This window comes from Lipotes vexillifer, unplaced genomic scaffold, assembly GCF_000442215.2.
Source record: "Lipotes vexillifer unplaced genomic scaffold, Lipotes_vexillifer_v1.1 scaffold860, whole genome shotgun sequence".
NCBI lineage: Eukaryota > Metazoa > Chordata > Mammalia > Artiodactyla > Lipotidae > Lipotes > Lipotes vexillifer.
The window spans coordinates 389,412-402,750 of record NW_006789568.1 but is presented as its reverse complement, the minus strand read 5'-3'; the positions used below and the strand labels follow the sequence as shown (position 1 = coordinate 402,750).

At 49.9% G+C, this 13,339-nt stretch overlaps 1 protein-coding gene and 1 pseudogene across 1 annotated transcript; both read right to left on the bottom strand.

Moving 5' to 3' along the window:
• Positions 1-2,460: 2,460 nt before the first annotated feature.
• Positions 2,461-3,280, bottom strand: LOC103089803 (ATP synthase F(0) complex subunit C3, mitochondrial pseudogene; annotated as a pseudogene).
• Positions 3,281-4,635: 1,355 nt separating this feature from the next.
• CUNH2orf72 (chromosome unknown C2orf72 homolog) lies at positions 4,636-12,558 on the bottom strand. Its single transcript, XM_007462774.1, has 3 exons — positions 11,955-12,558; positions 7,688-7,801; positions 4,636-4,775 (listed from the first exon to the last, which is right to left on the bottom strand). Exons 1-3 carry the CDS (start codon positions 12,556-12,558, stop codon positions 4,636-4,638), a joined length of 858 nt encoding a protein of 285 aa, XP_007462836.1.
• Positions 12,559-13,339: the final 781 nt, after the last annotated feature.

Genomic DNA, 13,339 nt, shown 5'->3' with positions numbered 1-13,339 from the left:
ATTCACTGTCTGCACTTCAGCAGGAACCCTGGCTGAAGCTGAGCAGCTCAGGGAGGAAGCCAGACAAGATTCTCTCTCTTGCCAGAGCCCTGGACCCACAGCAGCCCTAGCACCCAGTCGCACACCGCGTTCCCTTGGAGTTGAATTCCAAGATCCCTGTGAACCACAGCATGGCCCAGTGGGGTAGTCTGTTTCTGCTCCGTATTAGGCAGCCTCAAATAGAAGGCAAACAGAGGGCTCTGGCCCCGGGGCCAAAGGTATCAGAGGGATACGTGTGGGGTCCTGGGCGTCACCCCTGCCTTCTCCATTTCCCCTTGAACTTTCCACATGTCAGCATATGGCAGGCGGCCTAGGCCAACTTCCACGTCTGTCCCAATCCTTGATCCACTTACACACAAAACCAGGTCAGAAGGGGGTTATTTGGGTACAAAATAACCGGCTCTTCTACTGTTCTGGCTATGTTTGCTGCCCAAACAGGACAAAGTGCCGCCTCCTGACCACAGGGACAGCCCTGCAGCATGGATCTGCTACACTTTGAAGTATACACTGCTTTCAGATTAACGTGGCCACTGTCAACCTTCCCCAGGGAGGCGGGGTCCTAGGTGGTCTGCCCACAGTAAGAGGGGCTTGTTTAGACCACAGGTGTAGGGGCCTCAGCCCTTGACCCCTTTGCAGCTTTGCCTTAAGATTTGGTTTGATAACCAAGGGACTCTTGTGCAGAAGGTCTTGTAAATAAATATTTTGAGAGGAAACTGTGACGCACGCAGTATAAAGGGTTCTCTGAGACTCAGTTAAGGCCATTTTATCTTGTTAAACATTCGTATGTGCAGACACACACCCTAATAAATACCAAGTTAAATGCTATCTCTTAAAAAAAAAAACAACCCTCTTTTTAAATATCTACTTACACTTTCCAGCTACATGTTTTCCAATCCCAGCCAATAAGGCTGTGGAGATGTCACCCAGGGCAGGACTGAGGGACTTTAGGCCAGACGATTCCAGAGGTCCTGCCATTTAACCAGATGCCTTGCTCCCAAGGGTCCCTTCAAGGAACACTTTTATGAGAATAAAGGGAAAGATCCATTCTGTTTCCAATTAGCCAGCAATGAGGTACTGTTTGGTTTTATTAGATATTAGGAATTATTGATTCAAGTCAGAAGTAACACAACCACTGCCATATTAGAAAGATTAGCACCCAAGAGCCAACACGGGGACCTGACTGGAGGCCCCTCACCAATGGCTCCTGGTACCACTGACCTAATTCTGCCCTCAGACAGGCCCACCCCAACCTTTGTGCCTTGTAAAGGGTCCCTAGAGAAGAGACCCACTGCCAAAGCCATCCCTTCTGCTACCTAACTCTTCTGTCTGCTAGAAGACGGCAACAACATTTCTGGAAAGGATGGAGCTTATCTTGGCCATTCTCAAGGAAGCAAAGATGGGTCTCAGTCCCGTTTAACATTTGGGAGGCAGAACCCAAACCTCAGTAAAGAAAGACCTTCTCTCTTCAACTATTCACAGCAAATACTGAAGGTAACGAAAAAATAATGAGTAAACCACCCTTTATACCGGAGGCTTGCAAACTCACTTGCCCACCTGGACCAGGACCAGGCAATGGCATATTCAGATGAAGAGCAGCAGAGAAGTGGCAGAGGTGGGCGGGAGGGATGCAGGACACTGGAGAGGACAACATGCCCCATCCTTCACCCAGAAAACCAGCTTTTTTACATGCAATCTCCCAAGTTTCAAATGTTGGCAACAAATACAGAAGATTTTTAAACACAGCAGAGGCTACTGTCTTGTGACGTCTGCCTTAGACAATTTCCTAACTTAAAAAAAGCTCCCGCCCCCCCATCAAATAACAAAACTTCAACCAAATTATTACAAAGAAATTAACAGAGAAATAGAAAAATATAGCAGCTTCAAAAATACCAGTCTTGGGGCTTCCCTGGTGGCGCAGTGGTTACGAATCTGCCTGCCAACGCAGGGGACACAGGTTGGATCACTGGTCCGGGAAGATCCCACATGCCGCGGAGCAACTAAGCCCGCGTGTCACAGCTACTGAGCCTGAGCTCTAGAGCCCACAAGCCACAGCTACTGAGCCCGCGTGCCTAGAGCCCGTGCTCCACAAGAGAAGCCACTGCAATGAGAAGCCCGCGCACCGCAACGAAGAGCAGCCCCCGCTCGTGGCAACTAGAGAAAGCCCGTGCGCAGCAACGAAGACCCAATGCAGCCAAAAATAAATAAATAAAATAAATAAATTTATTTTAAAAAATACCAGTCTCCCCATTTTATTTTATTTTTTTATTCTTATTTTTTAACGTTTTCATCTTTAATGAAAGGACTTTGGAAATAACATTCATTTCCATGAAACCAATACTACAGTTTTTGGAGTCACAGTAAGATACACAGAATTATATCTGTAATTAATATGAATGCCAACATTTCAAGCAGTACTTTCTGTTATATGGCAAACAAAATCAAGAAAGCAACCGTCAAACAAGAGACCCATAGCTTCAGACAAGTCAAATCCCAGGATAGCATATGAGAACAGCTGCTGCTACAGCGAAGGGTTTCTGGCAAAACCAATGATGAGGCTGCCAAAGGCTGTTCCCATAACAGCACCAGAATCAGTCACTCCTACTGCTGCAGCACCTGCACCAATAAAATTGGCTGTAGTATCAATGTCTCTGCTGATTGCACTGGTCTAAAACTCCCTCTGGATTAACTGAGATACACCATTCTGGGATCCATTAAGTACTGAAGAGCCCTCTCCAGTCCTAGCCTCTGGTCGAGATAACACTGATGCAGAAATTGGTCTGTATGCAACTCTGCATCCAACTCGAATCAGAGCAGGGTGCAGGCGAGCTTGCACAGGCGAACATCTTGCACTCTTCAGGGCAGCTGGAGGACTTGGTTGACAGGCAACGTGGGCTCCTCTCCTGCTTCCTCTCTTCCCGGGAGGTGGCAGTGGCCGTGGTGGTAGAGGTCAAAGGAATGGGGCTCCCCATTTTAAAACAAAGTCAACAGCAATTCATTTTGTGTAGGAGGAAGTCAGCTGTATCCTTCCTGTCATCCTACCTGCCCTCTCACTCCTGTGGACCAGGCTCCCTATTATAGAGAATAAATTGAGGCATAGAGCAGGGAGGGCCCCTCCTTAGCATCAAAGAGCTCCTCGGCCACAGAAGGTTTCCCATTCCACATTTGGTCGCCATCACAGCAAGAGCTGAAATAACTAATATAAGTTACGTAGCATCTTGCAGAGTGCTGCGCACAACTGCATGTCTGCTGAGTGAATCACGCGTGAATGAATGAATGTAGCTGCTTCCCTTAGACAGTGCTTTCTACTTGGGAAAATCAGGAGCTGTGCTTGCCATTCCAAAGACTGGATTTCTCCAGGGGCAGGTGAGAAAGACAAGGGAGCTAATACAGAGTTCCCTCTCTGAGTGAACAGCCAGATGGTCTTCCCGGCTTTTAAGGGAACATCATTGACCCTGACTGACTCATAAACAGAGAAAAAAGGATTGAGGAACTCGGCACCTCTGGGCTTCGTCTGCTTTGACCTTGGGTTAGGACCTGAGATCAAGAACAAATTGTATGCTCTTGTAATCCATACCCCTAACTTTCCTTCTGTTTGGTGCTGTGGTTAGTCCCTAGCATCTTTATTCTCAAAGAACGCGGTACAGAAAGTTAATGTCAACTTGAGGAAGAAACATGGTCCTTTCTTCTCAAGAATGTGCAAAGCTATTTATGCCCTGGGCCTGCAGCACAGGGACCATACCGGCTCTGGCCCTAAAGGCCCCCAGGGTGGCAATGCATCTTTATTCTGGCTTGTTCTGGGAGCCAAAGCCCCAGGAAGCCCATCTCTCTCTGCTCTGGGGGACTCTTCCTAGAATTTGACAGGGAGGAGATTGTCTCATCTACAGTTCCTCAAAGTTGCCATGATTGGCATTTTGAATGGAACAACTTTGTGCTGCTGGAGATTGCCCTGCACGTTGTGAGATGCCCACTAAACTCCAGGGGTGTCCCACAGTTGCAGTGACTCTCCAAACACACCACACATGCGCGCACGCGCACACACACACACACACACACACACACACACACACACACACACACACTTCCAATACTGCCTGGAGGGGGTAGCCTGGCCCCTGACTGAGAGCCACTAGGCTGGTAGCGCCCTTACGTGTTCGAGAAACAGAAGACCCAAAGGTTGAGTGACAGGTCCAAGGCTCCCCTCTCAGATCTGATGATTTCTAGTCTAGCCGCTCTTGAAATGATGGATACTCATGCAAACAATCATGTGATGCCACAGCACCGCAGAACCTCAAAGCAGACAGCCAGCTGTCTCAATGGCATAGAGAAACCACGGCACAGAGAGAAAAAATAACCCCACGGTGACCAGAGACTGAGCAAATGCGAGGGGGGGCAGATTCCCGGAGGATACATTTTCCTAGGTCCTGCTTAGCTTAGTAAGTCCCGCTGCCTGGCTGGTAACAGGTCAATGCAACAGCCCCCTGGAAGGTGGGGCTTTGTAGTTACCAGCACCCCAAGGTCAACATGGAGGCAGGGTAGCTGAGTGAGAGCCAGCCCCCTGTCTGCAGGTTAGAGCCGGGGCAGCCAGGGGTCCAGCCTTCATCTCAAGTCTCCGGCGGGCTCAGCGGGAGTGGAGGCAACTCTATCACAGGCTACTGACCCCTTCCTGGGATCCTCGCAATCTCCATTGGGATATACGACTGTCAGTGCCAGCTCCTCCTCAGGGTCCTGGAAGTTACCTGGAACACAAGAGAAGGAATCACCCAATGAGAAGATAAAGTTTATGAGTGGGTAAGCTGGGAATGAAAGGGAAGGAGTTGGCCCAAGTGACTCTCTACTTTAAAAACACAACAAAATACGTAGCGAAAACCTTAAAAATGTACATACCCTTTGACCCAGCAATTCCACTTCTAGGATTTTATCCTAAGGAAATAATTAGGAATAATTAGTGGAACTGCTCCAGCCATCTTGCTACCAGCATATGGATGAAACAGCACTGAGGACGGCCCAGCAAAGAGAATGAAAAAACCTGGGTCCTTGAAAGTGTTGCTGGACCCCTAAATCAATCAGCCCTGAAACTGACTCCACCTCTAGACTGTCTTTTAGGTGAGATGATGAATTCCTCGTCTGCTTCTGCTAGTATGAGTCATGGCTTCTTTACCTATAGATGAGAGCATCCTAACTGATTCGATATCTGACAGAGGGATTGGCTGAGTAAACTGTGGCTCAGTCACATTATGGGATTCAGGCATTAAAAATGACGTATAGGGCTTCCCTGGTGGCACAGTGGTTAAGAATCCGCTTGCCAGTGCAGGGGACACGGGTTTGATCCCTGGTCTAGGAAGGTCCCACATGCCATGGAGCAACTAAGCCCATGGGCCACAACTGCTGAGCCTGCGCTCTACAGACCGCAAGCCACAACTACTGAAGCCCACGTGCCGAGAGTCCGTGCTCCGCAGCAAGAGAAGCCACCACAATGAGAAGCCCGTGCACCGCAATGAAGAGTAGGCCCCGCTCGCCACAACTAGAGAAAGTCCGCATGCAGCAACGAAGACCCAACGTAGCCAAAAATAAAGAAAGAAATAAATAAAAATGATGTATAAAATTCCATAGGACTAAACACACACACACACACACACACACACACACACACACAAGTAAAATTCAGGAAATCTGAATAAGGTCTTGGATTGTTTCAATGTCAACACCCAGGTTGTGATATTATCCTATAGTTTTGTGACATGTACATGGGATAAAACTGGGCAAGATGTACACAGGATCTCTTAATGTGATTTCTTACAACTGCATGTGAATCTACAATTACCTCAAAAAAAAAAAAGATGAAAGATGTTGACATATAATTATCGCTGTGGAATACTGCACAATCAGAGTATGTTATTGATAAAGAAAGCAGATTCTAAAACAGTGTATGTAAATGTATGTGTGTATAATCTGCTATTTATTATGTATATTATAAATGTTTATGTATAGTCTGCACACGCAATTTGCATTTAATACATTCACTTCTACATGAGACTAAACAATTTGGTATATGCTACAGAGAGAAGTGATCAAAGAGTTACATAAAGTTGTTTATGAGGACTTGCCTGGTGACACAGTGGTTAGGAATCTGCCTGCCAATGCAGGGGACACAGGTTCGAGCCCCGGTCCGGGATGATCCCACATGCCGCGGAGCAACTAAGCCCCTGAGTCACAGCTACTGAGCTTGTGGTCACAACTACTGAAGCCCACATGCCCTAGAGCCTGAGCTCTGCAAGAAGAAAAGCCACTGCAATGAGAAGCCTGAGCACCACAATGAAGAGTAGCCCCTGCTCGCCGCTACTAGAGAAAGCCCAAGCACAGCAACGAAGACCCAACGCAGCCAAAAAAAAAGAAAAAAAAATGTTTATGATTTCTTCGCTTTTTTTCCCCTTTAGTTTCCAGATACATCCAAAATGATGATGGAGAGGTTGAAGTTAACAGTTTTGCAATTAAATATATTAAATATGTGATGCATTTTGCAGATGATTTATATATTATATAGAAGTGAATTTATTAATATTTAAGTAGCACAAGGCAATATAAATAGATAGCTAGATAGACAGACAGAATGGTCTACCCAAATTATAGTTACCTCTGAGTGGGGGAATTAAATGAATGATTTTTAATATTTGTGTTTCTTCTTTTGTATTTTTTGAGCTTTCAATTGTGTAGACAGAATTCTAAGACAGCCCCCAAGATTCCCATTCCTTGGTGTACTTATCCTTGAGTGTGGGTGGGACCTGTGATTCTGATGAGATAGTCATGTCATAGATTTGGGTATGTGACGAAGGAGATGGGGAGTCACTCCTGTGATTATGTTATGTTATAGGAGACTGGAGATTCCTGAGGATGGAAGGAGCAGCTGCTGTGTAGTGAGTGAGCCTGGGAGAGGAGACAGCTTCAGGGCCTCTTGGAGGTGACAGCCAGCAAGGTGGGGACCTCAGTGCTCAAGCAGCGTGCAGTCCCCCACTAGGTGGGCTCTGCCTCTGGTCTCTTGCTGCTCCTGCAGTCCAGTCACGTCGTTATACACCCTAATCAGCGCACACCCCTGCTCAGAAGTCGCCAGGGCTCCCTATTCCTGAGAGACTTGGGTCCAGGGCCCTGATGTGACTCCAACTCTCCTCTGCAGCCCTCACCAGTCTCATTCTGCACCTCACCCCCAGGGCACTCTTGGCAGGGGTCCCTTTTCTGAGCTTGACATCATGCTGTCAAGCCTTTGTTCATGGTGGTCCCTCTCCAAATCCTCCCATTTCTAAGAAAATCCCCCAACCTCCAGCTCAAAAGTCACTTGTTAAACTCGCCGGATCCTCAGGGGAGACAATGCGTTTGGCTCCAGGTGCCCCATCACGTATGTCTGGCAACTGTCTTCCAGCCCTGCCCACAACCCCTTCCTTAGGCAGAGACCACTCCTGGGGCGAGAGCCCCGCTGACCCATGAGTGCCGGCTGCCTGGGGGTCAAGGTACCTCACGTTGCTCATCCCCACGCCCTGCACAAGGCAACGGCTTCGCCCATGGTAGGCCACTCCATCCCTATGGTCCCCTGTGTGCACGTGACCGTAACCCCAAGCCCCCCTCAGGGTCCAGGAAGCCAGAAAGGCGACACACTCACCCTGAGCTGGGTCACTGGGGGAAGGGGCATCTGGGCCCTTCCCCCGGCTCCAGGGACCCCAGGAAAAGCATGCCAGCAGTCCTGGGAGGCCGGGTCTCTCCCACGCTCCTTCTGCTAGAAAGAACACAAAGTCCAAGAGGCAGTGGGGTCAGATGGTGCTTGACACGACTGAGAGACTTTCTGTTCAGCTATCCAAGAGCTTCAACTGTCAACTGCCCTAGTTTTAACTGCCTGATTAAAAAAGAAAGATTCTGATTTGCAAAAGGGGGTAGGTTTTTGAGCTTTAAAAAAAAAACCAAAAAGAAAGACTGCTTTTATATACATATTACCTAATTTCATCTTCTCAAAAACTCTATGTAGGTACCATGTTGGGGGAACTACAGCAACAAAAATGACATGAAATTAATTACAATTACATAGCACCAAAGAAAAAACTCAAGAAGCAGTAATTGCCCCCCCACCCCCCGATTTTTAGTTCAAACTATTTTTTAAATTTTATTGAAGTTTAGTTGATTTACGATGTTGTGTTAATTTCGGCTGTACAGCAAAGTCACTCAGTCATACATATATAATTTTTTCATATTCTTTTCCATCCTGGTTTTTCACAGGATACTGAATATAGTTCCCTGTGCTATACAGTAGGACCTTGGTGTTTATCCATCCTATATACAGTAGCTTGCACCTGCTAATCCCAAACTCCCGATCCTTCCCTCCCCCACCCCTCCTCCTCCTTGGCAACCATAAGTCTGTTCTCTATGTCTGAGAGTTTGTTTCTGCTTTGTAGGTATGTTCATTTGTGTCGCATTTAGGATTCCACATATAAGTGATACCATATGGTATTTGTCTTTCTCTTTCTGACTTACTTCACTTAGTATGATAATCTCTAGTTGCATCCATGTTGTTGCAAATGGCATTATTTCATTCTTTTTATGGCTGAGTAATATTCCATTGTGTGTGTGTGTGTGTGTATATACACACACACACAATGTGATTTATATATATATCACATCTTTATCCATTCATCTATCAATGGACATTTAGGTTGTTTCCATGTCTTGGCTATTGTACATAGTACTGCTATGAACATAGAGGTGCAGGTATCTTTTCGAATTATAGTTTTGTCTGGGCATACGCCCAGGAGTGGTATTGCTGGATCATATGGCAACTCTATTTTTATTTTTTTGAGGAACCTCCATACTGTTTTCCACAATCGCTGCACCAATTTACATTCCCACCAACAGTATAGAGGGCTCCCTTTTCTCCATGCCCTCTCTAACATTTATTATTTGTAGACTTTTTTGGGGGGGGCCACACAGCATGTGGGATCTTAGTTCCCCCACCAGGGTTCAAACCCGCGTCCCCTGCATTGGAAGCACGGCATCTTAACCACTGGACTGCCAGGGAAGTCCCTATTATTTCAACTATTCTTGAAATGGCCATCAAACTATTTCTTAATAGAAATAGAATTAATCTTTTTTGATAATCACACGCACAATTATTACATGTCGGTTCGAGTTTCCTTATTATAGTACCACCTCAGTTATCTGGGGATTACTTGAGATCCCTAACCATCTGGAATAAGGTCAATTGCAACGAAGTTTGAAAAAAGGACTCCGGAGAGCCAAGACACAGAAAATCCTTTCTCATAATTCTTTACTTGGGGCCAATTTACTCTTAATCTGTACCCAATTCTAAAAAGATTGGGTCCTTGTTTTTCAACCAAAATGCATCTGAATTAAGCATAAACTGGGTAAAAGAGCACTACCAAGAGGCAGGCAACCTAAAAGTATAAGAATAGCCATCAGGGGGCTTCCCTGGTGGCGCAGTGGTTGAGAGTCCGCCTGCCGATGCAGGGGACATGGGTTCGTGCCCCGATCCGGGAAGATCCCACATGCCACGGAGCGGCTGGGCCCGTGAGCCATGGCCACTGAGCCTGCGCGTCCGGAGCCTGTGCTCCGCAACGGGAGAGGCTGCAACAGTGAGAGGCCCGCATAACAGCCATCAGACAGTGAGGAAAGAGATTGGAAAACTCTGCAAGCACTAGCAAAACCTCAGTAGCATGAATCCATGGTGTAACCCACCGCAAAAACCTGGAAGAAATTACTGGACAATGAGTTATAATTACACCCGTGACCTTTAGTCATTAATGAAAGGTTTTATGTTCAATATGTTTTGATAAAAGTATAATCGACTTGGGCTTCCCTGGTGGCGCAGTGGTTGAGAGTCCGCCTGCCGATGCAGGGGATACGGGTTCGTGCCCCGGTCTGGGAAGATCCCACATGCCGTGGAGCGGCTGGGCCCGTGAGCCATGGCCGCTGAGCCTGCTCGTCCGGAGCCTGTGCTCCGCAATGGGAGAGGCCACAACAGTGAGAGGCCCACATACCGCAGGAAAAAAAAAAAAAAAAAAAAAAAAAAGTATAATCGACTTTAACACAATATATAGAATGATTCCCTTGCAAAATGTTAAAAATTTGAAATGTTACTGTTTAAAAAGAGGCAAGGATTCTGCATGCCAAGCAGGGTGTCAGGAAATGGGAATACAGTGGTGATTAAACTCACAAGGGAAAGTGACAAAACCATGCAGAAGCAGGTTTCGGGGATTTCATTTGTGAACTTGCAGAGGGGAGTGGGCGGGTCAGGGAAGGCTTTCTGGAGGAGGAAGTCCAGTCCTGAACGGTGAGATGGGATTGGTCAGGAAAAGGAGGATGGAAGAAAAGGCTTTTTCTCTCTGAGGCAACTGCAATGTAAAAAAAGTTTGTGAGCCCAGAGCAAGCTTGGCTCTGGGGAATTAAAAGTTGTTCCCTGGGGGTGGGTGGTGGGGGTGGGTGGGATGAATTGGTAGATTGGGACTGACATGTATACACTAATATGTATAAAATGGATAACTAATAAGAACCTGCTGCATAAAATAATAAATAAAATTAAATTAAAAAAAAAAAAAGTTGTTCCCTGGGAATAAGAGATGTCTAAGAGACAAAGGGCTCAGAGAATTTTCTAGGCACAGGCTCATTAGGGGACAGAAAATTTTCCCCATGGGGCCAGGTCAGCAAAGGTGCTGGCAGCAACAATCTGAATGACAATCCACTTCAGGACGTTCTCCATGTCTTTCAGAATGCTGGTCCTTGAGTTTCAAATTTAGCTGGCTTCCTCACACACTCAACAGAAGAGTTGTGGGAAGGGGAGGGGAAGGTTAGGGCAGGCTCCACAGCTGAGAGGAATGGTCTTCACCTAGGCAGGCCACGCTGGCAGGTAAGTCTGTGACATTTGTGACATCAGAGGTACCAGGTCTCCTTGCAGGAAAAGCCCCACCCCCGACCCCTGTAAGTCTGGCATCACCCAGTTGCTGAGTTAACACACCAATGCCCAGGGAGGCGGAACTCTGTCGTCATTAACTCTTCAGCAAAAAGGTTGGCAGAGGCTGGAAAGCTTGGAGGACAGCAGGTGCTGGAGAGGAGTCGGGGGAAGGAAGCTAGAAGCTAGATCACTCCGGCATTTCACAGCTTCGCCAGATCCAGCTGTACTTAACATCCACATTTTAATCTCGGGGCACTGGAAACCTTCTGTAAAACCCTGTGTACCCGGATGGACGAGATTCTGACCCTTTTGCTGATGGCAGCAGTCACTAGGGCTGGGAGAAGACGCGTACTCCCCTCCCCACACTTCAGGAGAGTGGGGAGGGGAGCGAGGGAGACACTGCAGTGGGTAGCCAAGAAGGACTGGGAAACTCTAGGCCCTCAGTCCCTCACATCCTTTCTCCCCTCACCTCCAAGTCCCCGGCATTTATTCCTTGCCTGCTTCTTTTGACCCCGCGGCGTTTCAACGTCGCGTCTCTAGCGCATCCGCATCCGTAGCTGTGCGCATCCTAGAAGCTCCTGGCACCGGATATCCCCCAGTCCCAATTTTGTCCTCCTCCCACCTTGAAACTGGTGCATCCCAAGGCTTTCCCGTCTCCTCCTCCCCTCCCCCCGCAATCCCAGACCTTCGCCCAGCTCAGTCCAGCCCTCTTTCCACCAACCTCCCCTACCTTCTGCTTGCCCCCTCGGCTTTCCTAAGCACTCAGAATCCCATGCACTCAGGATCCTCCCGGGACAGACTCGGCCGTTGCCCAGGGCCCGCTCCGCCCTACCTGGGAGGCCTAGTGCTAGGCAACTCCTCTCTCCTGGCCTCAGTTTACCTCGGTGTACCATGAGGGGGGCGCTGGCCAAAAAAGCTGGCCTTCCCCCAGCCGCCGCCCGCCCACGCCGTCCGGGACCTCGAGCCCACTCACCTGGTCGCAAGGGCCCGGCGGCTTGCAGGGCCCTGCAGGCGGCCGCCTGAACAGTCAAGTTGGAAGCAGGGTGGCCGGGGCAGTAGGCGGCCGCCTGCACCGGGCCTCCCGCCTGGCGGCCGAACACCGTGCGCAGCAGCGCCTCCAGTAGCCGCAGCTCCGGAGCCACCGCGTCCTCGGGCTCCGCCTCGGCCACCAGCACCCCGACCAACGCCGCGCCGGGCCGCCGCCGGCTGCGCACGTCCCGCAGCATCTCCCGCAGGTGGCGGCGCGGCTCCCGGGCTGCCAGCGATGACGCGCGGCACAGCACGAAGACCAGCGGTGAGCGGATGGCGCGCGCCCGGGTCTCGGGCACCTTCTGCGCCCCCGGCGTCCCGGGCCCCGCGCCTTCGGCCGCCGCGCCGCCCGGCTTGCCCGCGGCTTGCTGGGGCGGGAACACCGCCCGGGCGAAGTCCCACAGCAGCGCGCGGCTCTGCTCGCGCTCCCACAGTTCGCCCACCAGCAACACCTGCCCGCAGCCGCCCGCCGCCTCCACCAGCGCCTGGAAGGGCGGCTCAGCCGGGCGCGTGGGCCGGGCAGCCAGCGCCTCCAGCTCGCGCTCCATGCTCGCCGCCTCCCGCCTTCTGCGGCCGCTGCTGCCCTGCCGGGCCAGCTGCCTGCCTCTCGGGGCGGCAGCGGCGGCGGCCGGGAGGACACGCCCCCGAGGGCTGCGCCCCGCCCGGCCCCCGGCCCGCGGGCCGGGATCGCCCAGCTCCAGCCGGCTGCTGGGCCGGAGCGGAGGCTCTCCCCCAGGCCTCCAATGGTGGCGCCTCCCGCGGTCCCTGCGGCAGACGCGGGGAAACTGAGCCGTTCATCCATCCATCCACCCATCCATCCATCCAACATTTATTGAACACCTACTAGGTGTACAGGAGCCGAAGGTAGAGGAAGACAGAAAATTATCATGTGAACAAACGGACCTTCACAAGCTAGATTGGTTTGAGGCCTGGAGCAGATAGATTTCTGAGTTCTCATGGTTCGGGGACAGGAAGTTTTGGAGGCCGAGCTGCTGGTGACTGCTGCTTTGAAATGAAGTTGGCGGGTGGGGCAGGGCACCAGATAAGGGGGTGGTGGGGTGAGAAAAGAAGGGAAGCAGGGGTCTCTTCTGTTACTACTGTCCTTGACCCACCTTTTGGGCCTTCAGCATTTAACGAAAACTAATTGAGGGCTCATTGTTTCAACAAGTCCTCATGACCTGCAGGGCATTGTCCTCTGCACTGGGGAGTGGAGGCAGATCGTGTTGCTCCCTGTGGAACGGAAAGTCTAGGGGGGCAGTTGTGGGGCACGGATGGTGTTCTGATCTATGTGTGCAGGAGGGGGAAAAGAGGATGTCAGTAGGCCAGGTC

Coding starts and splice junctions, on each gene's coding strand:
- CUNH2orf72 (XM_007462774.1), bottom strand. CDS start 12,558: ATGGAGCGCGAGCTGGAGGCGCTGGCTGCCCGGCCCACGCGCCCGGCT. Junction 7,802..11,954: donor CGCCGGGCCCTTGCGACCAG/GTGAGTGGGCTC, acceptor TGTTCTTTCTAG/CAGAAGGAGCGTGGGAGAGA. Junction 4,776..7,687: donor CCCCAGTGACCCAGCTCAGG/GTGAGTGTGTCG, acceptor CTTGTGTTCCAG/GTAACTTCCAGGACCCTGAG.